The 22,652-nt window shown below is 41.6% G+C and overlaps 1 protein-coding gene across 1 annotated transcript; it reads right to left on the bottom strand.

Annotated features, from left to right (window-relative positions):
* Nucleotides 1-2,132: 2,132 nt before the first annotated feature.
* HEATR3 (HEAT repeat containing 3) lies at nucleotides 2,133-22,421 on the bottom strand. Its single transcript, XM_082062355.1, has 15 exons — nucleotides 22,277-22,421; nucleotides 20,699-20,871; nucleotides 19,183-19,270; nucleotides 18,134-18,246; nucleotides 16,408-16,517; nucleotides 15,513-15,653; nucleotides 14,700-14,983; nucleotides 13,965-14,055; nucleotides 10,672-10,829; nucleotides 9,609-9,691; nucleotides 9,222-9,358; nucleotides 6,768-6,856; nucleotides 5,840-5,983; nucleotides 5,558-5,734; nucleotides 2,133-4,639 (listed from the first exon to the last, which is right to left on the bottom strand). Exons 1-15 carry the CDS (start codon nucleotides 22,394-22,396, stop codon nucleotides 4,520-4,522), a joined length of 2,028 nt encoding a protein of 675 aa, XP_081918481.1. The 5' UTR covers nucleotides 22,397-22,421; the 3' UTR covers nucleotides 2,133-4,519.
* Between the last annotated feature and the right edge of the window lie 231 nt (nucleotides 22,422-22,652).

Here is a 22,652-nt window from a genome sequence, read left to right as displayed (position 1 = left end):
TGCGAGAGGTTCCTGACACGCAGATTTGAAATTTAAAACAAAAAAGGCAGCGTCTTAGCATATCCTTTGTGTGCAAGTCTCAAACTATGTGTTTATGTGGTCACTGAATTATGTCTGGCAAAATCCCTCTCACAAAAGCAAGGAAATTATGAAAATAATATAGAAACTAAATTAGAGCGAATTGATTTAAATTCATGCTGTTTTTCCCAGAAGGTACAAAAGTTAACAGTTTGAATTTATTTGGAAATTAGTCAAAAAGACCCAAAAATACCGCTCAAGTAAAAGCTTCTTCAAACCAAAAGGCTCACCGCGTTTCAGCCCTCGTGGAAAACCTCCAGGTTCCTTAATCTGCTGTGACTGTCAGAGTCTTCAGTTCTTGCCAATTATCCCAATGTTGTATATCGTAGCAGTATGTCCAGCACAAACTATATTTAGATTGTTTGCTCAATTCATCTGTGCCAGAAAGGAACAATTACATTATTTTCAATTACCGCAAGCATTGCTTGAATTTGAATTTGCAACAGTAGATGTGAGGCTAGACGCTTCTATCCGCTCCTCTGGAAATGCTTTTTCTGAAAATCACTTAGGAAGGAAACAGAACTCAAGTTTAGGTGCATCTTTGGTTGGTTGTTTTATGTCAATATTCCACAAGATATGCGTTTCATTTGTAATACTTAAACTAATTTGTTCTCCAACACAGTTCTTGTTTTGTAATTTTACTGCACTCTGATTTTTTTTTTTTAATATATTTTATCTCAAAATACAAATGTAAAACCAAGCAAACTAGTACTGGGTAAAGTTATTCTTGTTCCTCTTAAATGACAATCTTATAAAAACCCATATTGTGCAAAAAATACCTTCAACACACATCACAAGCTCCAAATAAACTACCGACTATGATGTGATATATAGGCATCTTCTGAATGTCAAGGCATGATGTATAAAAAGTACTTCACAACAAATGCTTATTTTAATCTTGCCACTTGTTTCTTTACATCGGGAGCAAAAATAAACCCACATAGCGATGGGCACTCCTGATCCACACTTTCGAAGGATCGCAGCTCTTAACTGAGGCACAGATGATGCCTTAAGGACCAGGATAAGCCAATAAATTCAGTGCCAGGTACCTGTTCTGACACCGGTCTTACCCGTGTGATTCCATGAACTGATGACGATCGCCTACATCTGGTTAGCATCTATTTACTTATACTGCACACCAGCTAGATCAGACCAATTTCTGCCACCCTCAAAGCATCTTCAAGGTCTGGCTTTGCCTTTGCAGGCTGTCAAGGATCTTATCTTTGTCTCAAGCTTACCCTAAACCTATTTAAATAAACCAGTGCCAAAAGAGCCCCCAAAACATTTAATTTGCACCACATCATCACTTCTGCTGCTGCCTTAATTTTCCTTAACTGTGTCAGAACATTTATAGCCTCAATCTTACAGCTTAGCTCTTCTGTATTTATAAATCTTATCTGGCTTTAGGCCCCGATCTGACACTGCTTTAAATCACTGATAACTTGCCTTGTCTTCCATAGACAAAAGTCTTCAAGAGTCTCCCATGCTTTTCCTATTATCTTTTATACCTTACAAGCAGAACGTGCTCTCTAAATTAATATACAAAATTATTACCTCTTGTTCGGTCACAAACCCTCCATTAGACACCAAGAGGATTAAGTTTAGTTTTTGTATGTCAGGGTTTTAGCACCAACTCACCAAAATGCCTTTGCATGTCCTGATTTCTCTTTCAGCCGTTAGCTAGAAATGGCAAGCATACCAGGAGATAGAAGCAAATATTTTAAACACTAAAAATCATGTACTTCTGCAAGCGATGCAGTTCATATTATGCACCTATCTTATTATGACACAAATTATTTTTTAAGACGTTCAACTGATTAGTGCATAGCGAAAAAAATAATCCATGCATTCCTACTGCTGGAATAGTTCAGGATCTAAATGACAGTCTGTCTTTTCTCACTTAAAGGAAAAAAGGGGGTCTGACAGATGATGTTAAGAAAATCAGGTTTCCTAGTGGATGCCCTATCTTCTGTATAGTTATCTGTAACTTTCAGATTCATATTTGAAGATGAAACATTTCATTAATAACTTAAAATAACACCAAAACCAAACACTAAACAAAAAATAACATACTTTATTGTTCTACCAGCCCCCAGGAACCAGACTCTGACTGCTACACATGATGTAAAATACAAAGTCCCACGTTTGGGACAGAGTAACCCCATAAAACAGAGCAGGCTCTGAATTGAATGACCAAAGAGCAGTTTTGCAGAGAAGGACCTAAGGGTCCTGGTGGCCAATAAGCTGAGGAGGAGTCGGCAGTGCAGCTCTGTGGTGATGAAGGCTCACAAATAACGGGCTGCATTAGCAGAAAACCAACTCCTTCCCTCTGTTCAGCACTCGTGAGATCACATCTGGAATAGTGTGTCCAGTTTTGGGCCCCCCAGTATAAGAGCCAGCAGGGCAGGCGAAGCAGAAGGGCGCCCGGATGGTCAGAGGGCTGGAGCACACGAGGACGGGCTGAGGGAGCTGTGTTGGTTCAGCCTGGACGGGAGTGGAATATAATTGTTATTTTCAGCTACCAGATGGGGGTTATAAGAGGTGGAGACAGACGCTTCTTGTGGTGTGCAAAGGACAAGGGGCACATTTTGCAACAGGGGGAAGTCCTAGTAGGTACAAGGGGAAAAAGAAAAAAAGTGTTCACAGCAGGGCAGTCAAGCGCTGGAAAAGGCTGCCCAGAGCTGTGGGGTTTCCACCCTCAGACATGCTCAAGGCCTAGCACAACCTATCTGACGCCCAGGTAAGCCCTGCTTTGAGCAGCGGACTGGATTGAGACCTCCAGAGATCCTCGCCAACCCGGATCACCTTACAATTCCATGTAGCACCCAGAAAACGAGAGCACAACTTTATGCGTGGAAGTCGTTTTAAGTGCTACAAATACTAACATCTCTTATCAGGTTAATATTATCCTATCTGCAGTCACAGCAAGTATAATTAACATTGGGATTAAAATCCACGCACGGTGCAGTCTGATGCCGTAATCCACCACAGCTGGGACACTCCAGCCCTCTTTGCTGCCAGATGCCAGGAAAACCTTCCAGCTGCTCCCCAGGACTTCTCCTGGACTTCTCTAGGCCAGGCTCAATGGCCCCGAGCCCTCCCCGTCCCACACTCACTCGTTTGATCAGCAGGCGTCGCACCACAGCACACATTTCATCCAGCTCCTGCCAAGTAACAGCAATAACAGGACTTCCAGGCAGTACAGCTGCTTAAACCCGCTTTTTCCCTTTCTCTGTCAGGATTTCATAAAGTCAGTCATTTGCAAGTTAGCCGGTCAGTCCCTGAGCCTGGTCTCCAACCTAAGAGACCGAAATCTAACAAACCGAGCAAATCTGGGCTTTGTAGTTCCACGTCTAACACCGTGGGCAAAATTTTGCCAAAACCTAGATGCCTGTGCTAAGGCAGCATGTTAAAAGGGAAGAAAAAGGTCCCATTTCAAAAATCAGCATAACAAAATGCTTTGGTGGTTTGTTGTGGGTTTTTCCCCCTTAAAAAATGCATGTGAGAAGATCTCATTCACGGAAACAGAAACAAAGCTTTTGGTATATGGAAGTTCACATACAATCTTCACGAACCAGTGGCATTTTTTGAAAATAATTTCTGTATTTTACAGCTTAAAAATCTCTATCACAAATAGATGAAAAAGGGTATTTTAAGTAATTATAAAGTTACTTCAGATAATACCTCGCTATAAAAAATACTTAATAAGTTTACTACCTCCCTGAATTCAAATTCATCCTCATGTAGAATTACAAGGAAGAAAGTCATTCAGGAGACTTGATTTGCAGAAACACCAATCAAAATAAAGTAAAACCAGGGAGCTGCATATAAGCGTAGGATCCTCTTACACTGATTTCCACAGCAAAAAGCTGTCACACTGAATTCATCGTGAATGAATCTGAAACAGGCTTCTCTTTGATCAAGCTCATGAAGTAACAGACAGTAATCTACACATTCATCACACGCTCCTCTTGGGAAACTTGCCGTAAGTGCCCGTGCAATTCTAAAAACAGGTAAGAGCAAATCCGAACATCCTGCCCCTGCTCAATTCCCTGAAAAACATATTGAGCTTTTACAGTTTTTCTCTTGATCTGCCACATAACCGAGAATATTCTCTAAATTACTTCTTTGTGCAGTTACAGTTTTCTGCCAGGATGCATGAGGGTTTCTGAGCAATGACGGTGGTGCTGTGTACAGACCTCAGGACCGCACGAGCACATTCTTATCACCGCTAACACTTAATTTCGAAGTATGCTGTGCTTTTTTACACTGATGTGACTTTCATATTGCATCAACCCAGAAGTATAAAAATACTAAAGGTAAAAAAAATGCAGTATTAACAAAACTGCTCTGCTCAATACATTTTCGAAGTTCAAAACGGTTATATTTTTGGAAAACATTATTCAATAAGGGAAACCTTAGTGTAAAGTTCCTCGATGTTTCAAGTTGGAGTTTTCCCTAGTGTCTCCTGATATGCAATGAATCTTCTCAAATTCATCTTCACATTGTCAAGCACACACAGTTGATCTGTACTATATTGTCCTTTGCCTTCTTTTCGCATCTGTAAAACCAAAAAAACCACATACTTTACTAATGGAGAACTTTCTCCTTTTACATCACCTAAAGTTTATAGCAATTGTATGTATGTTTTATATCAAGGCGTGCTAGCCATGCCTTGAGAACTCCAACATATTCACATGTGCACATGCAGAGCCAGCAATTAGTTCTACAAGCCAATTTACTAGAATACATCTCTGCCTAAATCTAGACCACTATTGGCATGCTACTTCACTCATCAATCTGAAACACTTACTTTCTGTAGCTTTTTCTATGACAGACCTTGCACATCGAATTAACCAAACAGCAGCGCTGTCAGGTGTGTATTTAGTGTGTATAGTGCTTAGCTTTAAGACTCTGAAAGTCAACCCTCACTTTTCATCTGACTAAAGAAACAACAAATTGAAGGTCATTCATTAGTGAAGACAAAGATGTGCTTAAAACTACAGTTTAGAATTTTGGCCTTGTGATTCTTGATAATATGGAATACACAATCTATTTTAATTAACCAACAGAACAAAAATGTCCACCTGCAACTGCAGCAAGTTAGAAACAAAAGATGTCAATGTAACTTCAGAGGGACTTCTCTCCCACCAGTTTAGCTGTTTTCTCCTCCACTTGCAAGATTATTACTTTCTTTTTACAAGGGTTTCAGGACAATATGGTGATTAGGACATCAATAACACTGAGGTTGTGATGAAGATGCTGCGCTGTTACCTTGACAGTTCCATGAACTGCAAGGGAAGTCTATTTGCTTTCCTCTAAAGCAGAATATTAGGAATTCAATTATTTGTTTTATCTTTCTTGGTCATCTTATAAAGCCATATATTCCTGCTTAATTTTACCTTCTATCAGCCCAAGTGTCAAAATTTTAACCCACATTGTGTGCTGAGACCCTGAGTTGGCTGCATTTGATGCCTACCCTCATTTTGAACACTGGCTGGAATTCCTTCAGTGCTGGGAGCAACTCGATCTGTACCGCAGCCTTTTCTGCTTCTTTACCATCTGCAAATACATCGAAAAGTGCATCCAAGGCTTCCCCTGCTACGACAAGAGAGGATTCCTTCATAGCGACCTCAAGAAGAAATTTTCCAATCATCTGAAACAAGAGATAAAAATGGATTTTTCCAGCAATGCTTAAGAAAATTGGAAATAAAAGTATCAAAACTGTTGTAGGCTTGCAATGCAAAGTTTGCTTTTTCACCTTTAGTGTTTCAGCTGTATCTTGGCCTTTCGCCAGGACGCTGCCAGAGATTCCAAGGATGCTCACGACGTTCACTCTAACACTGGCGTTGCTGCTGTGAATACCAGCCTCACATAAAGCCAAGAGCTGCTCGGGAGTCATGCACTGTTTGGCAAGGGGGAAAAAAAAAAAGGCAGACAGACATAGTTACATTTTCATGGATTTCAAATTTTAATTATTTGCTTTTACAGAACACAGGCAAATTTGTAACAGAGAAACACAGTCCTGTATTGTGAAAACTACATGAATTCCAACAAGGCAACTGGCAAGAAAACAGTTAAATTCTCCCTTTCAACTTCTCAAGGTGTTTCTTCCAGAAGATAACCAAGGCTGGTATGAAACTGAAGAGAAAGTTCTGAGACCAAAGGGATTTTCACAGACTTAACTAGCTCAATAGCTATTTCCAAGTCATTACAACTTATAGCATAAAAGCTCATTTTTCAGTTTAAAGCCAGAAAGGACCAGCAGACCATGTAGTATTACAGCTTGTATAACAACTATTGTGCTTCATTCCTAGATTTAGCTCACTAATTCATGTCCAACCAAGATTCCCGAAGGACAACTAGCTTCAACTAGAAATAAAGAATCCATGTTTCTAGGCACTGAATTACTAAATGTTTGTCATTCTATCCATCTCCTAATGATAACACCCGTGCCTTATTGCTGTTTTGGTTTTGAAATACCTCTCATCTATTTACGTTAAGATACATAAAAAAGTATTCCTGGTCCATGAAAAATATAAAGAATGAATGCTATTAAATCTGTTCTTTCAGTGTTCACAGTCACTGAAGTTTAGCACTTCATTTAAATGCTTTTGTCTCAAAAACTTTCCAGCGCAATCTCACGTGCATATGAACCTACCAGAGCATTTGAGTTTGAAAGCTCTTACCTGGGAGATGTTCTTTGATGCCATTGTTTGTAGGAGAGCCCTCAGTGCGCTGGTTATGGCTTCCAGGAATTCTGTGTCTGCAAGGAGTTCTGTCCAGGAATTGAACCCAGAGCCAAAAGTTAAACAGGAAGGTGAAGGATACAAGAAGCAAAGAAATACAAATTCTTTAATCCCTTAATTGTTCCTTCAGGTACTACCACAACCAGGAAGAGCTGGATTCTCAGTGCCTGGTCTTTTGTAGGCTGTAACCATAGTGATTTGTTTGAATTCAGCTGCTCCTCCTTCTCAGGCACGTCCCTGGTTAAGACACTTGTGTGACCGAACGCGAGGTACAAACCTCCGCCGGCAGCACAGGGAGGTCATAACGCAGCGACTGAGAAAGCGACAGAAGCTGACTGTGTACTTCAAGTCCTTTATTCTGTCTTCTAAGCAGGCTTTTTAGACACCCAGAACACTGGACTCTTTCCAATTCACATGAAGAGCGTGTTTTCCAGTGCTTTAATAACCTTTCAGAACTGTATGATTCAAGCACTGCACTATTCTTGTTTAACTACGAATTCATCGATACCAGCCAACATCTTCAGCACATGTTCTGCACTACTTTAAGCTTTTTATTTTCCTCTAATGTGTTATTTTCTGGTCTACTCCAGATGCAGAAACACTCCATTACTTCAAGCGTATCTCTTCCTTTCCCGTGTAAGCAACCAGACCTTTAAACCTCTTCTTCACTCTGTAAACCACAGAATTCCTTCTAACCACATGTTGGTATGTTATCAACTCTATCTGGCAGCTTCCATTTCATAGCATTTAACTATTAAAACCATAGCCTGTTAAGGAAAATGTATGTAGGTCATTAAACTAATTTATTAGCACGCTCTGTCTTCATCTAGGGATATTCTATTGCAAAGCATGACGTGTAGACCCCGAAATCTTGCGAGTCCTGCTGTTCAAGCATGAGACAACTATTTTATGTGAACTTCCTCGCATATGTCTTCGTACTTATTTTCAATTCATGCATTTTAGTATTTTGAGAACAACGGTCTCAGTAAGTGTTCCCATGGACCGATCACATGCTTTTAATGGCACTGAGAAATAAGTGTGTTTTGCAGGCAGAAGCGTTTTCAAGCATTAATGCAGTGGCATACTATGCAGCCAATAAGAACTACATACATCACATTTATGGCTACAAATGACGATGCTTGGAGGAAGGGAAGAAAATGGAGCTTCTCCAGCTTCTAAGAGACAAGAAATGACAAAGCCATGCATATGCTGGATTTCAACTGATCTGTCTTGGGAAAAATGCTTTCTGACAATTTTGAGAGTTGGAAGGCTTTTCCAGCCTCTAAGCATAGCTCTAATTTTTTGAAAAGCCATCAAGAGTGACCTTAAAATGAAAACAGATTATCAGAATAGTCTGAATGAAGCAGCCTGTCAGGGAACCAGATCATCAACTTGGAACCATTTTTTTTCTCCTTTTTTTGTTGTTTGTCCTTGTATTTTCATCTCAGTTCAGCTTCTCTTGTGTCAGTAACAGAAAGATCATAGCTTAAGTGGCCCAACAGTATTACTGGAATGATGCTGATGTTATGTGTAGCACTACAGGAGGCAGCTGGAAGTGCTAACTGCTACATATCTACACTAGAGCATCCAATAATACTGATAATACCAGCAGGTCTGTGGGGAAACCTTTACAGTATCGGTATGAAATAACATGCCTTGGAGGAACTACAGTGGATACATTACTGTGTTTACCAGGATATACCTGATTTTCTATAATAGTATTTTTAGAAGAATGAAATTTATCACCTTCTCCATTGAAATTGAACCACCACCATAACAGGATGTCAAGCAACTTTAATATTTGATCATAAAAACTTGGCGCATTTTCATATTACTAATATATTTTCAATAAAGCTGTACGATCATATGCATAAAGCATGTCCCAGAGACAAGGCGGCTGCCGTCTTCCCTACTGTAATAAGCATGTACATTATGGAGATTTTTGCAACAATCACCTTTGCCACGATTTTGTAAGATTCCTAGAAAAAATGATGCGAAAGACTGTGCTAGAGACCCTTCTTTTCACATGGCTATTCAGGCAAGTTTGCACATTTAAAATGAAAACATCTCCTCTTCTTCATGGCTTGTCTGATTGATGACAAACTGCTATTGTCACAAATATGACCAAGCAAGCAGTTCTGGTCTCAGAGGATTCAAGCACTAACTTAGTGACTTTCTGCAGGAACACACAGACATGAAGCGTCAAGATGCAATTTGGATAAACACACCAGGATACACTGTTTTGTCAGCACATTTCCAACATGCAGTATCATTATTTTGAAAGGCCAGAGGGATAAAATTAGTAACAAAATGACATTAAAACTTAACAATGTACGTGGCGACCTTATACCTATATGCAATAGGTCAGCAAGCCCCCCTTACTAACCACCTTACCCGTTTTAGAAAAAACTAGCTGCGAGAGATGCTCTGCAAGGGACTGAAGTGCTGAAGCTCCTCCCAGACAATCCACATCCGACACCAACAAAATGCTGTGAAGACACGTCAAAGCTCGACACTGCACGGCATTCAGCCTGGAACAAACACCAAATGCACTTAGGAGAGCCATTGGAAAACACACGTCAAAAGACAAAGAACAATCTAGAATTAAATAAGGCTGCGATCCAGTGTTCAATTTACACAAACATTTGTATCTACTCAAAATCATGTATCGGATCTGCCATTGGCCACATCTTAAAAGTAACCCAAAGATGGGCAATCCTTCTAAGAGTTCTAAAACAACTGAATATACATGAAAAACAAGAGAGACAATGAAATTCCTACTTTTTAATTAATGGTTTCCAAGACGGATTGTGCATACAGATGTCTAGAGCAACACTGTCCGGAAAAGCAGTTTTTTCAAGAATCTGGGGAGGGGAAAAAGAAAGATTTAGCAATAAAGCTTGGTGTTTGTTTTTTAAGGTGTGTTTGGGGGGGGAAGACTGAAATTTTAGTTTAACATCAAACAGATACTTCAACCTACATATTTCAAAACATTTCAGGTAGCAAGTGTCTCACCTAATAAAAATGTCAGACTCTTCCTCAGTTACCCAATGGTGCAATTATACCTGGGTTTAGCATAGCGTAAGTATCAAACTGTACCGAACAAAAGTGATTTTCTAGGTCTCTGCTATTTTTTTTATTATTTAGACCTTTCTTCTTACAGCTTCTGTTACCACATTTTCAGCCAGCTGCAAGTCTAAAAGACCTTGCCACGAAACTTAGAACACTTGGTACTGAGTTCAAAAAGCCTTCAATGTTTTCATCTTGCACCTTGATGCTTTGGGTCAGAATTCTATAATACCACACTGCTGAAGTAGCATAATAACTGATTCAAATGACGAATTTCATCTTCACAACCCTAAATAAGAATGAGCAAAACAGCTCTGAAACAAGAACATTTGAATTCTTGTCTGTGTCAAGTATTGTACTTCAGACACTGTGTATAAAACAGGCGGAAAAAGGATCTTGCACTTCTTTGGTGCTGACTGCTGCCATTCACATGCATTACCTTCCATCTCAGTTAATATGGAAATCTGGGATTTCTTTCATGTCCAAATCAAGGAATAACCACCTTTGTGGTTTTGGAAAATAATAATTAAAATAAGCACCAGATTTCTGAAACACGTGATCCTTCTATTCCCACTTACATGAAGAAATTATTTAGGTCAAGACAGCTCATGTGATGATGCTCCACCTCTAGGCCAAAAAAAGTGAAGCTAAACTGATTTTTAAAAAGATATTCTTTTTCTCCAGACGGATTGGGATAACTTGCCTAACCTGGGATACAAATCGGGCAGAAGCAAAAGACTGTAGCACGTGTTGGAAATAAAAGGAAAGGCAATACCTTCTTTGGAATGAGGTTGTTCAGAAACGCTGAGTTAACCTCATCAGAGAGGCACAGGGGTGACATTAGCAGCCCACTCCCTTCATTGTACGAGTTTTCCATAAACAAGTCGCTTTCATCACTGCTGGAGAGCTCTTCCCATTCATCATCTGAGGGATCTGAGAACAGAAGACAGACTTGTACACGTAACAGCACTGCTGCAAGGGGTATCCTGCTTCTCTTGGCTCCACCTCTTGCTTTAGGAGTCTTTAATGAAGGCTCTAATGAAATCCACACAAACCAAGCGCCATCAAGCCACAGTTCTAAATATTACACTGCTTCTGTTTAAGTTGCATTAAAAGAAAAAGTATTTATTTTGTATTCACTCAGGCAACAAGCATTCTTATGAGAGAGATTCTTCATACACGGGTACTTCACTCTCTGGTATTAACTATGCTTCACTTCACAATATCAAAAAAGGTGCAGAAGAAACATTTTGTAAAGCATTTACTAATATTTTAAGATTGTACTATTTTAGTTTTTGAGGTAGGTTCAAGTATACAAATACACCGGTTTAAGTGAACTTGTTTACTAAGTGCAGTCAGTTTAAGGCACCTGTTTTCTCAGATGCCCTCTGACCGGGCACAAATGGGCCAGATGAAGATGGTGCTGTCTCCACAGCAAGTGAATTAAACTAGGTTTACAGTTACAAACCTGAACTAGGTTAATACTCACAGGATTTACTCTACTACAGATGCGTGAGGGGAGAGGGGCTGAGGTGGTGTCACCGGGGGCACAGCTACTGCAAAGTGAATCATCAGTCCCTGGCTCATGGCAGACTCAGCCTGACAAGCACAAGCTACGTCCATCATTTGTATTTAAGCTGATATATCTACATCCACAGGGTTTACACTGATTTATCTAAATTTGTTTTAAAGCTGGTTACATTTTAACGGGTGCGATACTGGTGTTTACGCAAGTCCTAAGTCTACGGGTTGGATGGATCCTCCTCACCAAGAGGTGAAAGCTCTGCCTGTGTACGTAGCTCAGGATATTTAACTACGATGAAAAAATATCATAGGATTATAGAATAGTTTGGGTTGGAAGGGACCTTCAAAGCTCATCTAGTCCAACCCCCTGCCATGAACGGGGACATCTTCACCGAGATCAGGTTGCTCAGAAATCAGGGATGAAACAAGTGCCCAAGTAATTTTGTCTGACAGCACCGATTCTCATGAGAACAAAGTACTGCAGTAACTATGCTAATAACCACGTGTTTTCTCTGTGACAAAAGTGAATGACAAATTCATTCACTTAAAATACAGCAAGAAAGGTCTACAGCAGGGGTGTCAAACTGCCTTCAAAGGTCTGGATGTCATTTTAGGACTGTGCAAATGTAGGAGTAGTTACATTTATAAAGTCCTAAAATGACACTCGGTCCTATGAAGGCAAATGCAAGGCTGATGTGGCCCTCGGTGATCATGAATTTGACAGCCCTGGTCTAAGGAAGGCATTTCACCTGCACTGTGCAGCAGCTTAAGAATTTATTTGAAGATGACAACCACTGCTTATCTGATGCAAAGTAACTCATCGGGCTGTGGCAACTTGACCACATGGGCATCTTCTTTTGCCTATAGTAATGTCCAATTAATTCTACAGCCGTAATATGCTACTGTTAATAGCCTTTGCATGAGAAAACAGTTGTCATTTGTGCATAATCAGCCCACAGCAGCAACAACCACAAAATCAAAGCTGACATCCCACTTTCAGTCTCTTGCTTCTTGTAAAAAAAAAAACCAAACAAAATAATCCACCTGCATCTTTATGAAGGAAAGCAAAATCTCATTTGAAAACTAAATGATACCTATATGAACTGAGCACGCAATTCAGCAACCACAAAGACAACAGTCGTGTGTTTGCAGTGAGCAACTGGAATCTGGAACATCAGCCCGTAACTAAAGTCAGGCTTCTTCTAATGTTCTTGGAAATACAGAAGTATTTCCAAAGGAAATCCTATCTTAACTAGCACTGGTAACCTACAGACTGGACAGCAATGCTGGGGTCTCATGTCACTGCTGCCAGATGCCACCGGCGCTCAGAAAATCCCAGTTCCTGCCAGCCTGGTGATTTCCCTCAGCTCTGTGGTAAGCTGAGCATTTATGTGAATGCAGCAGAATGGCTAAAGCTATTTTAGTCCTCAAATAACTTCAAAATTAAATGAACAGCTGCCTCTGGATTCCTCTTAATTTCTACAGACTGTGTTTCTTTCTGTCCATGAATGGGTAAAGTACTGAAGTGAAATACAACACAATCAACCTTACATTACGCTGAGTGAATGGCAGAATATGCAGTTTATCCACAAGAGATTTTCCAATTAAAGGGGAGAGCTTATGAATTACAGCTCATTAGATGAGAAATGCAGTTATGAAAGGCACTTCATATTCTAGGTGCAGAATATCCCTGCGCTGCAAGAGAAAAGAAAAATCACCATTGGGAATATCTGGGTATTACTGCAGATTTTATTAGAATCTGAAAGATTTAGTTAGGAAGTTATCTCCTACACAATTACTTTAGCATCAGGCTTACAAACTATACTAGCAATTACAATTTTCAGGTTTTGGAAGACTTTTTTGGGTTGGGGGGTTGTACATTTTACACAGCATTTGAGAATCATTTATTTGTTTTCCTAAGGATTTGGAGAAAAGCTATCAAAACTGAGTATCAGAGTTCATAGAAGATATACAATACTATTTCCTACTGCCCCCAGAGCAACAGCCTTTCTCCCTCATCCGAAAAAGCACACCAAGGTGGAACTCTGAACAGCCTGAATCCGCACTGCTGCCAGATCTGCATCAAAAGCTCTCTCCTTTCTTTTGCAATGCTTGTAGCTATCAAAACTAAATCAAAACTCGAAGACTTACCTGCTTAAAAAAATTCATGTCCCAGTCCTGCAATAGGATTCACACCTACACTGTATCAGATGAACATTCAGGTGATGCTCTAACTGAACAAAGATTTAGCTGTAATACTTTTTAGGAAATATCTCTTCAACACAAGTTTGTTCTTAAACTTTGGCACATGTAGTAGCATGCAAAAAAATATGGAAGTTATAGAAATTATTTAAATGAGAAAAATAACCACTTAAATTAGTAATAGAAATTACAATCCAATCTGCCCCGCAGATTAGGGTATGAGCGACAAGTCTATGTGCACTCACCCTTAAAAGCAAAGATCACCAAACAGCAAATTAAACATGTTGTGTTCCAGAAACAAAATGCACCACGACACTTGCAATGGAAGAGATTGCTACAAACCTTCAGTGCAGCACATATTAACAATGATTTCTAGAGCGGTCTGCTGAGCCATCAGTAAGGCTGTCACTTCCTTCAGTTCCCACTTATCAAACTAAAAAAGAAAAATATGAACCAATAAAACATTTCAGCACAATTTAAAGTACTTGAGCTGTCAGTTAAAAATACAATCCGGCCGTTTCCTCTTCTCACCCCTTCACATTAAAAAAAAAAAAAGGCAAACAAAACCTATCACCTGTCTGCTGGATGCCTCAGAACAAATTTTCCCTTTAAGAAATGCCACCTGCACTGAAGTTGTAATGGACAAGATTACCTGATGTTAGCTAAAGCCTTAACAGAAACATGTATTTCTGTCACTCATTTAACGTGTGCAATAGTGAAGGCATTTGTTAACCTCTGTGCCACCTCCACTCGTGATGGGATGGTTACACCCATTACAAGTCTCGCCCTACGCAGAGATCAGAACTCCTGCGCTAGCTACAAGTGTCAGACAAACCCACACCTTCCACTGCAGGAAAACAATGGAAACGTGCTTTCCTGACGTACCGTACAACTTCCTCACATTTGAACAAGTTGGTTGAAACTCTCTATGCTCAGCTTCGAAGTTTTAGCTAAAATAGCCCAGCTATTTGGATTGGTAACACCAGTAGGGAGCTACTCTGGCTTAAGGCTCAGGCTAAGCCCAGCCCAACGCTCAGCCCAACGCGCCGGCTGCCCGAGCGCCAGCCCCACACTTACTGGAAGTAGGTCGGAAACATTGTTTTCTCTTCCGACTTTCCCTTTCGGTATTTCTTCCATGTTATCATCTTCGCTCAAAATACTATTGTCTATAACGTCACTCATGTTTTCATCAGTTTCTGCCTCTACAGCAAGTTTTAACCTGTTTTTTTCAGCTTCATGCATATGAATTATTGTTTCACCAGTGTCTATTGCCAATGCTTCTGAAAATATCTTCAGGATTGCATTAACCATGCTTCCCAGGCTGCCTGGTGGAATGGAATCCTTGATATTCCAGATAGTGCCTAAACACGAGATAGTTGAAATATAAAATCTGTTAAAGTACCCAATTCCCAGCTCTGTGGCAGTCATACATTTTGTAAGGACACAGCCTCCACTAGTTAAAAATAATCACTGCTTATATTACAGTAAGAATCTTCAAGTCTTTTCTCTACAGACTTGTATTTTTTTTCTGTTTAGCACTTCATACACTAATTTGTAAAAATTAAGCTTATGATGTGGGCATAAGTAAATTTCGGCATGTAAGGATACACACAATATTTATGACAAGCCATCTTGGTGACATTTTTTACCTGTGATAACAAATCCACATGAGGTAACCATTTTTGAAGACTTCTCAAAATTAATTTATTACACTCAAAAATCAAAAAATCGCCACATTTAAGCATTTGAGGTGAAAAGAAGAACATTGAGTAGAGAATCTGAGGTAAAAATCTACACCTAAGATCCAAACAATTCCAATTGCATCCTTCCCACCCTCCTTTACATGCCGTGCTCTCCATCACGAAGCCACAGACACCCCAAGCACCATACCTGCTATGAGTGTCCTCAGCAGAACGTGCTTCATTGTGCTCTCCCGACACAACAGCACCGTTTCCAAGACTTGTTGTGCAGAAGCATTGAATGAAGAAAGAAGATCCGGGTTATCTTCTGTCACTGCCTGTAAGCAGTTCGCTGCAGCAAACAACAGCAGTAATTAACAAACCCAATAGCGGCTTTCACTCTCCTAATGAGTAAGCATTATCTGTCTGAAAGCTGGAGTGATGAAACACAGACACGGGAGAAAACATTTCACGCTGCATCGTGTAATGGTACAACACTGTCCTTCATAAACTGTGGTTTTGATTAAAAGATATTCTCTGGCAAACCTGTACATAAAACAGGTGAGGACAGTAGCACACCAGGCATGGGACTACCCCTGTTAATTACAGCTGCTCAAAATTCAATTTCTCCATTGTATACCAGCTAGGGAAAACAGCAAAAAATGCTGCAAACACATCCACCTGCAAGACCATTGTAAGACTATCATAATAATGCTACTAATAAAAACATGCTGAAAGCAATAGGAGTTGTTTGGGGTACTTTTAGATAGACTATGCCCTTTGCTCTACAAATTAAACCCTTCATTACCGAAACCACAGAAAGAAATGGAAGACATAGCCGCCATCTAGAGGCTTCTTTCCACAATATTTTTCCTCCCGTGTAACCACAAATAAGCCATTCTCCTTTGGACTGAAAACAAGCACAATAGTTATCAGCTTCTGAATGATGTGCTGTTCAGAAAGGAACTCCAAGTCTTCTATTCAGGGTAAAGTTTAAGCAATGCTAAGGCAGGTGTGCTGTGCGAGGGATGTGACAACAGTGTTACATTCATATGGTAAAGGAAAAAAATACCTTTAAATCCTAATCTTCTCTTTTTACCACTTACCTACTGAAATAGCCAGATCCACATTTGTGGAGAATTTCTTCATGCAATGTAACACAGCCTCCAGACATCCTTCTTTATTGAATATGGACACCGCAGTATTGTTGCATTCACTAATGCATAGAAAAAATTAATAAATCACTTTCCCCAGGCAAAAATTACTGTCACAACATTTTCAGTAACATGTCCTCACTACTACATTTTAAAAACCCACCTAAGAATTACACATTAGAGCTATCCTTTGTTACCGAGGTTCTGATCAATTCTACAGGGCTTTCCGCAGCATGGAAGCCTGGAAGCCTTTATCCACAAACCCACAGCAGCACAGCGGCTGCTGCCTTGTGCAACAAAATAGTCACTTACGAGAGAAAATGACCACTCAACATTCAGAAATGCACACTAAGTCAATGATACATGTGACATTTAATTATCTAACGGCAGGGTTTGTGTTTCTTCAAGTTTTGACAGCTATTCTCATTTTTAAACTAATGCATTGATACAAGACAAATTCAAACTAAAAAAGCATGGGACTTAACTAGCAACAAGGGTCTTCCAAAACTGCCTTTTGAAAATAGTATGGCTCAGCATCAATACCAGCCCCAGTTTTACTAGTACCAAACTCTGCAATGAAGTCAGCAGTTCACGGTCATTGCCACAAAGTTCAAAATACAGAAGTGATTTATAGCACACTTAATGATTGTAGTTCCTGTTCCAAAGCACTTCTGTGTACAAACGCGATAAAAAAACAAAAAACAAACAAAAACAACAACAAAACGTTGTTCAGAGTTACAAGGGGTCATGTATTCTGTGCAAGGTGCTGAGCAAGCAGTTTCTGTACTGTGCTAGATTCCAGCCCCTAAAAAAAACCCAATTCACAAGTAAGGCCTGAAGCCAGCAGCCACACTGTACGGACAGACATGGAGACAGCGCCACGGAAACACTGTACAGGACAAAATTAAATTCTGTATGGACCAACGTGTATAACGATGTGGAGCTGTTGCAAACCAAAGAAAAACAACACAAAATTCAAGGAGAACTTTCAGAACAGGTTTGTATCACTTCAATGTTTACAGCTACTTCTGTATTAATAGTGTTGCAATTGCTCTTTCTCTACTCAGTGTTTCCAATGTAAACTACTAATTGAGCTATTCACATTCTTTCTCATATAATCAAGTAGATTTGTATCAGTGCCTCAGTCACTAAGGGATAGTTTGTCCAAACATTTAATATTAACTTTTGGGATGATCTGCAGAGAGAGGAAGTAATAAAAAAGCTTCTCATATTCCCAAAGCACTGGAGTCCACTGGTCAGAATTTAATTTTCTCTATCTCCCATATCACAATACAGATCTACAGGAACCGCATGCGAGACCCCAGAACCCAAACTGTACAGGAGACTATGGCAGAACACATTCAGAAAACAATATCAGAATTTAGAATAAACAACCAACAGAAAGAAAACTTTGTCACTGTCCTAAAGCTAATGACCGGCTTTTGTGCCCTTTTAGAATCCTTCACTTACAGAAGTAATTTACGGTAGAAGATAAACTTGGATTTCAGATCAGATGAAGACTTGCTGTTTATTAAGCAAGGTACACGTAGGAGCAACACAATCAGAAATCAGAATCAGCAACAGAATACATATTTCCAAGCAAGGACAGTCTCTCTGCTGCAATTACCATGCTCTTTTTCAGGAACAATTTAATTTAGCTCTTCTAAAAGGCACTTACCATACATTCCACAGCAAGTTGATAGCCTCATTGGCTATGTCTTCAATATAATTTTTGTTCACCACTCTGCATTTCTTTGGAGAGAGCTGGTTAGCATCCAGTCCAGTGCTACACTACAACCAAACAAGAGAACCAGGGTTGGGAAGCTGACAAGCCAAGAGAAAAGCAAACACTTTACACATTAGCAGCAGTGAATGGAGAGATCTTATCATTAAGTGTTTATTATCACAAAACCTGACTAGTTTCCTATTCTCTATGAGAACTGGGCCACGATGGAACTGAATCATTGATTATTTTTTTTCTCTTGTAGAAAGACTCTTAAAGTATTTGCTTTGCTTTCAATAGTCTTCAGAAGGATTTTTAATAAAGAAATACTTAGCAATTTTAGAACCTGAAATGCTGTTTCTTGCTCACACAGTCTGTACACAATTTTCAACTGTTCTTTCTAATCACAAAGACTAATTCAGCTAATATCTCACTGTGCTTTACAATAATACAATAATATTCTAAAATGTAGAAGAAACATACAGAAAATTATGGTATTGCTCAACGCTGCTCATATAAAGACAGCAGGCGACAGTATTCAATGCAATTTCCAAACTGCACGGCAACACCTGGACCAAACAAAGAATAGGTATTCAGTACAGATTATTCTACACTAGCAGTAACTGCCCAGCTGTACATCCAAGCTTTCTTTTAGACAAAATTGCTTACCAAAAAAGCCTCGCTACAATAATGCTGTCACACAAATCCATCAGGATCTTGACTGACAGAACAGAGATGCCTTGACTGACATTCCACGCCCAAAATCTCCAGACTCTTTTCTCAATAATCATCCCAGGCAGCAAACCTCACCACAGGCCCAAGTGAGCAGGTCAGGAGGTGGCTTGAAATCTCTGGAATATTTTTCTTACTATTAAACCTACTGAAACATTCTTTTAAAAGATCTATCAAATATTTTATCTTGATAAGAGCTACAAAAATTGAACTATTTTTGAAAATGGAATAACTCAACAGCTGGATCAGTTTTAAAATCAGAATAGACATACCTCTTTCAGAAGCGCAACAAGGGGTGTCATGATGTCTTTCGTCACCATGTCATCACAGACTTCAAATCCTCCACAAGCACTCAGATTTCTGGGTAAAAGAAAATGTCTTGGATCAGATACAATACTTTCCAGGAACGTTCCAAGAAAACATGTATTCGGTACTCTTCTCTGAAGGATATGTTGCTTTTTGTTTTATAAAATCTATCTGCTTCACCAGTAACTTTAGTCTTCCACCTTCCTAACACAATAACTTTGGTGTCAGAAGAAAAATAATTCATGTAACTAGGAAGCTTATCTGTACTCAAACATTCTGTTGGGAGTTACTCAGTGTAAGATACAACATGAATGTTAAAAAGTATTAGTATTACATGTTTGTACAAATAAAGCAAGCTGTAGGTAGGACCTGTGGGTTCTGGGGACAGCAGGGTGACCATGAGGCAGCACTGGGCCCTTGTGGCCAGGAAGCCAATGGTACCTGGGGTGGACTAGAAAGGGGTGGTCAGTAGGTCAGAGAGGTTCTCCTGCCCCTCTGCTCTGCCCTGGGGAGACCACACCTGGAATCTTGTGTCCAGTTGTGGCCCCTCAGTTCCAGCAGGACAGGGAACTGCTGCAGAGAGTCCAGCGCAGCCACCAAGATGCTGGAGGGAGTGGAGCATCTCCCGTGTGAGGAAAGGCTGAGGGAGCTGGGGCTCTGGAGCTGGACAAGAGGAGACTGAGGGGGGACTCATTCCTGGGGATCAAGATGGAAAGGGGGAGTGTCAGGAGGATGGAGCCAGGCTCTTCTCGGTGACAACCAGGGACAGGACAAGGGGCAATGGGTGCAAACTGGAACACAGGAGGTTCCACTTAAATTTGAGAAGAAACTTGTTCCTGGTGAGGGTGGCAGAGCCTGGCCCAGGCTGCCCAGGGGGGTTGTGGAGTCTCCTTCTGTGCAGACATTCCAACCCGCCTGGACACCTTCCTGTGTAACCTCATCTGGGTGTTCCTGCTCCATGGGGGGATTGCACTGGATGAGCTTTCCAGGTCCCTTACGATCCCTGATATTCTGTGATTCTGTTAATGCAGAATACCAATGCAAAGTGACGCTGTTCAATATTTACAAGTTTCTCAAAAAGCCAGCTATGTGCATTCTCTAACTAACCCAAGGCTCCCACAGTGATATCAAGACACAAAATGCCATACTAACAGCATGCAGGTTCTCTATATTTCTTCATAGTACTGGTGGTTTGTTTTTTTTGGTTGGTTTGTTTGTTTTCCTAACATAAGGATAGAAAGCAGTGCATTCCACCAGGAGTAGATAAAACGGTAGTAACTAACTTAAATCGTGCTTCTGATTAAAGTCTCAAGGCAGCCTACTGGAGCAAGAAAAGCCGCTCTCTCAGGGCCTCCAACGGAGGCATACATACTCAAAACAGAGTTGAAGCAAGAGAGGTTGGCACTCAAGTTCACAGCTTTTCGCAGCAAAACCCCACTCTTTTCTTTACCACTCTAACTCTGAATATTAACAATCGCTTACCGGAGCGCACCGGCAGCCGTCTCGCGAACAGCTAAGCTGTGATCCATCAGCAGTGGTCCTAAGCACCGGACGACGTCTCTCTGCAGAAAGGCTGGGATAACGTGCTGCTGCTGCAACAGCTTGGAAATACTGGCACAGGCAAACTCTCTCACTTCAGCGCTCGGATGCTGCAGCTGGGAGACACAAACAGGGCAGATTAGAGGGGAGGGAAATGGTAGCTCGAAGTTTTTATTGAGTGAAAAAAATGATCTGCCTTTTGATTTGCAGGCCTGGCACTGTAGCTGCTGTTTTACTGCTCCTGAATGGAATCAAGAGCTTCTAATTTCTGCGGAAGTTTATAATTCTTTGCCTGGGCTATGTGTGTTGACTATGTGACTAGATAGATACCATTCTGAGTGTTTGACAAGAGAGCCATAGTTCAAACACAGATTTTACACTAGCTGGCACTGGTGAGACCTCATATCTACTTTTGATTACCAAGCTTAAAGCAAAATGGGGGGAAATCCATCAAGGAAGTATGAGAGACATAACATATGCTGCCATAAAGAACAACTCAATAATCAATAAAAACCAAACCTGATAGCCTTCAGACTAAAAACATCTGCTTAAAGACATGGAAAAAGTGCTCTCTGTGTCCACAAGACAACACTGACTTGACCCGTAACAGAGGTTTAGGTGAGATGTAAGAATTGCAAACCATAAAGACGATAAAGCAGCAGAAGCGCCTATCCTGCAAAGTCATGGTGTTCATTGATATCATAACAGAAAAGACAAGCATCTGCTGCAGAGCAGAGTGGGAAAGAGTGGTACATCAGATCCTGCCCCACTGAAACTGACGAAGGTCTCGCAGTTCATCCTCACCTGTGCATTTAAGCATTCTTTTAACTTCCTTTTTTTTTTTTTTTTTTTTAGGACTAAGTAGGTTAGTCCAGAAGAATAATCAAGCAGTGATGAGTTCAATGATTTCAGTTAGGTGAAGTGAACAAAGGGCATTTATTTACTTAAAGGAAAACTTTACTTGTGATACTTAAGTCACATGGGCAGGAAGAGCTTTAAACTAGTTTTCATCTGTAATACTTAAACCAACACCAGGAATGTGGCCAACAAGTGGCCAAACCCAGTCGTCTTCAACATTTTCTGTCAGTTATTGTTTACTTGTAGATATTGGGCTCATCGCTCTGTAGAAAAACCCTCCACCGGGCAAACCGGACCCAAGCAGCCCCAGAACCGGGCCGGGGGCTCAGAGCAGCCCCTGCCCCACTCCAGCCCCTCCGAACGGCTCAGGAAGCAGAACGGGAGCCCGGGCGGGTGCGGGGAGAGCGGAGCCGCCGCCCCTCCCCGCCGAGCCGCCCGCGGGCGCAGCCGTGACGCGGAGAAGCGACGCGGCGGCAGCGGCTGCAGGGCCGCCCCGCACCGCCCCTTCCCCGCCGGGGAGGATCGAGACCTCACCGCTCCCCTCGGCGGCGGGCACAGCCCCACCGCGCCGCGTCCCGGCGCTGCCCCGCTCCCGCCGGCCCGGAACGGGGATCGTACCGACCCCGCCCTCCTCCCCCGGCGGCGGCCGCTTCCCGCCCGCACCTTCTCCAGCAGCTCCGCGGCCGGCTCGTCCTCGGGGTCCCCCTCCCCGTCGCGGCGCTGCTCGGGGCCGGCGGGGGAGAAGGGGGCTCTACGGAACCGCCGCGCCCGGCTCTTGCCCATGGCTCCGCGGCCACCGCTCGGCGCCGGCGCACCCACGTGTGCAGCCCCGCGCAGGCGCAGCCGCGGCCGGGCCCGCCCCGCGCCGCCACCGCCCGGACCGGCGCACAGGACGGCACCGGCAGCCTCGGGCACCGGCAGCCCCGCACACCGGCAGCCCCGGGCACCGGCAGCCCCGCACACCGGCCCTGGAGCAGTGAGACCCACGCAGGCCTGCGAGCCGGGCAGCTGCAGCGACCGCCGGTGTTCGAGGACACGA

The sequence above is a fragment of the Streptopelia decaocto genome (genome assembly GCF_964273445.1).
Source record: "Streptopelia decaocto genome assembly, chromosome: 11".
Taxonomy (NCBI): domain Eukaryota; kingdom Metazoa; phylum Chordata; class Aves; order Columbiformes; family Columbidae; genus Streptopelia; species Streptopelia decaocto.
This window is presented reverse-complemented; position numbering and strand designations above follow the sequence as displayed.

Coding starts and splice junctions, on each gene's coding strand:
- HEATR3 (XM_082062355.1), bottom strand. CDS start 22,396: ATGGGCAAGAGCCGGGCGCGGCGGTTCCGTAGAGCCCCCTTCTCCCCC. Junction 16,518..18,133: donor AACTTGCTGTGGAATGTATG/GTAAGTGCCTTT, acceptor TCTATGCATTAG/TGAATGCAACAATACTGCGG. Junction 15,654..16,407: donor GGATCTGGCTATTTCAGTAG/GTAAGTGGTAAA, acceptor TGTTTGCTGCAG/CGAACTGCTTACAGGCAGTG.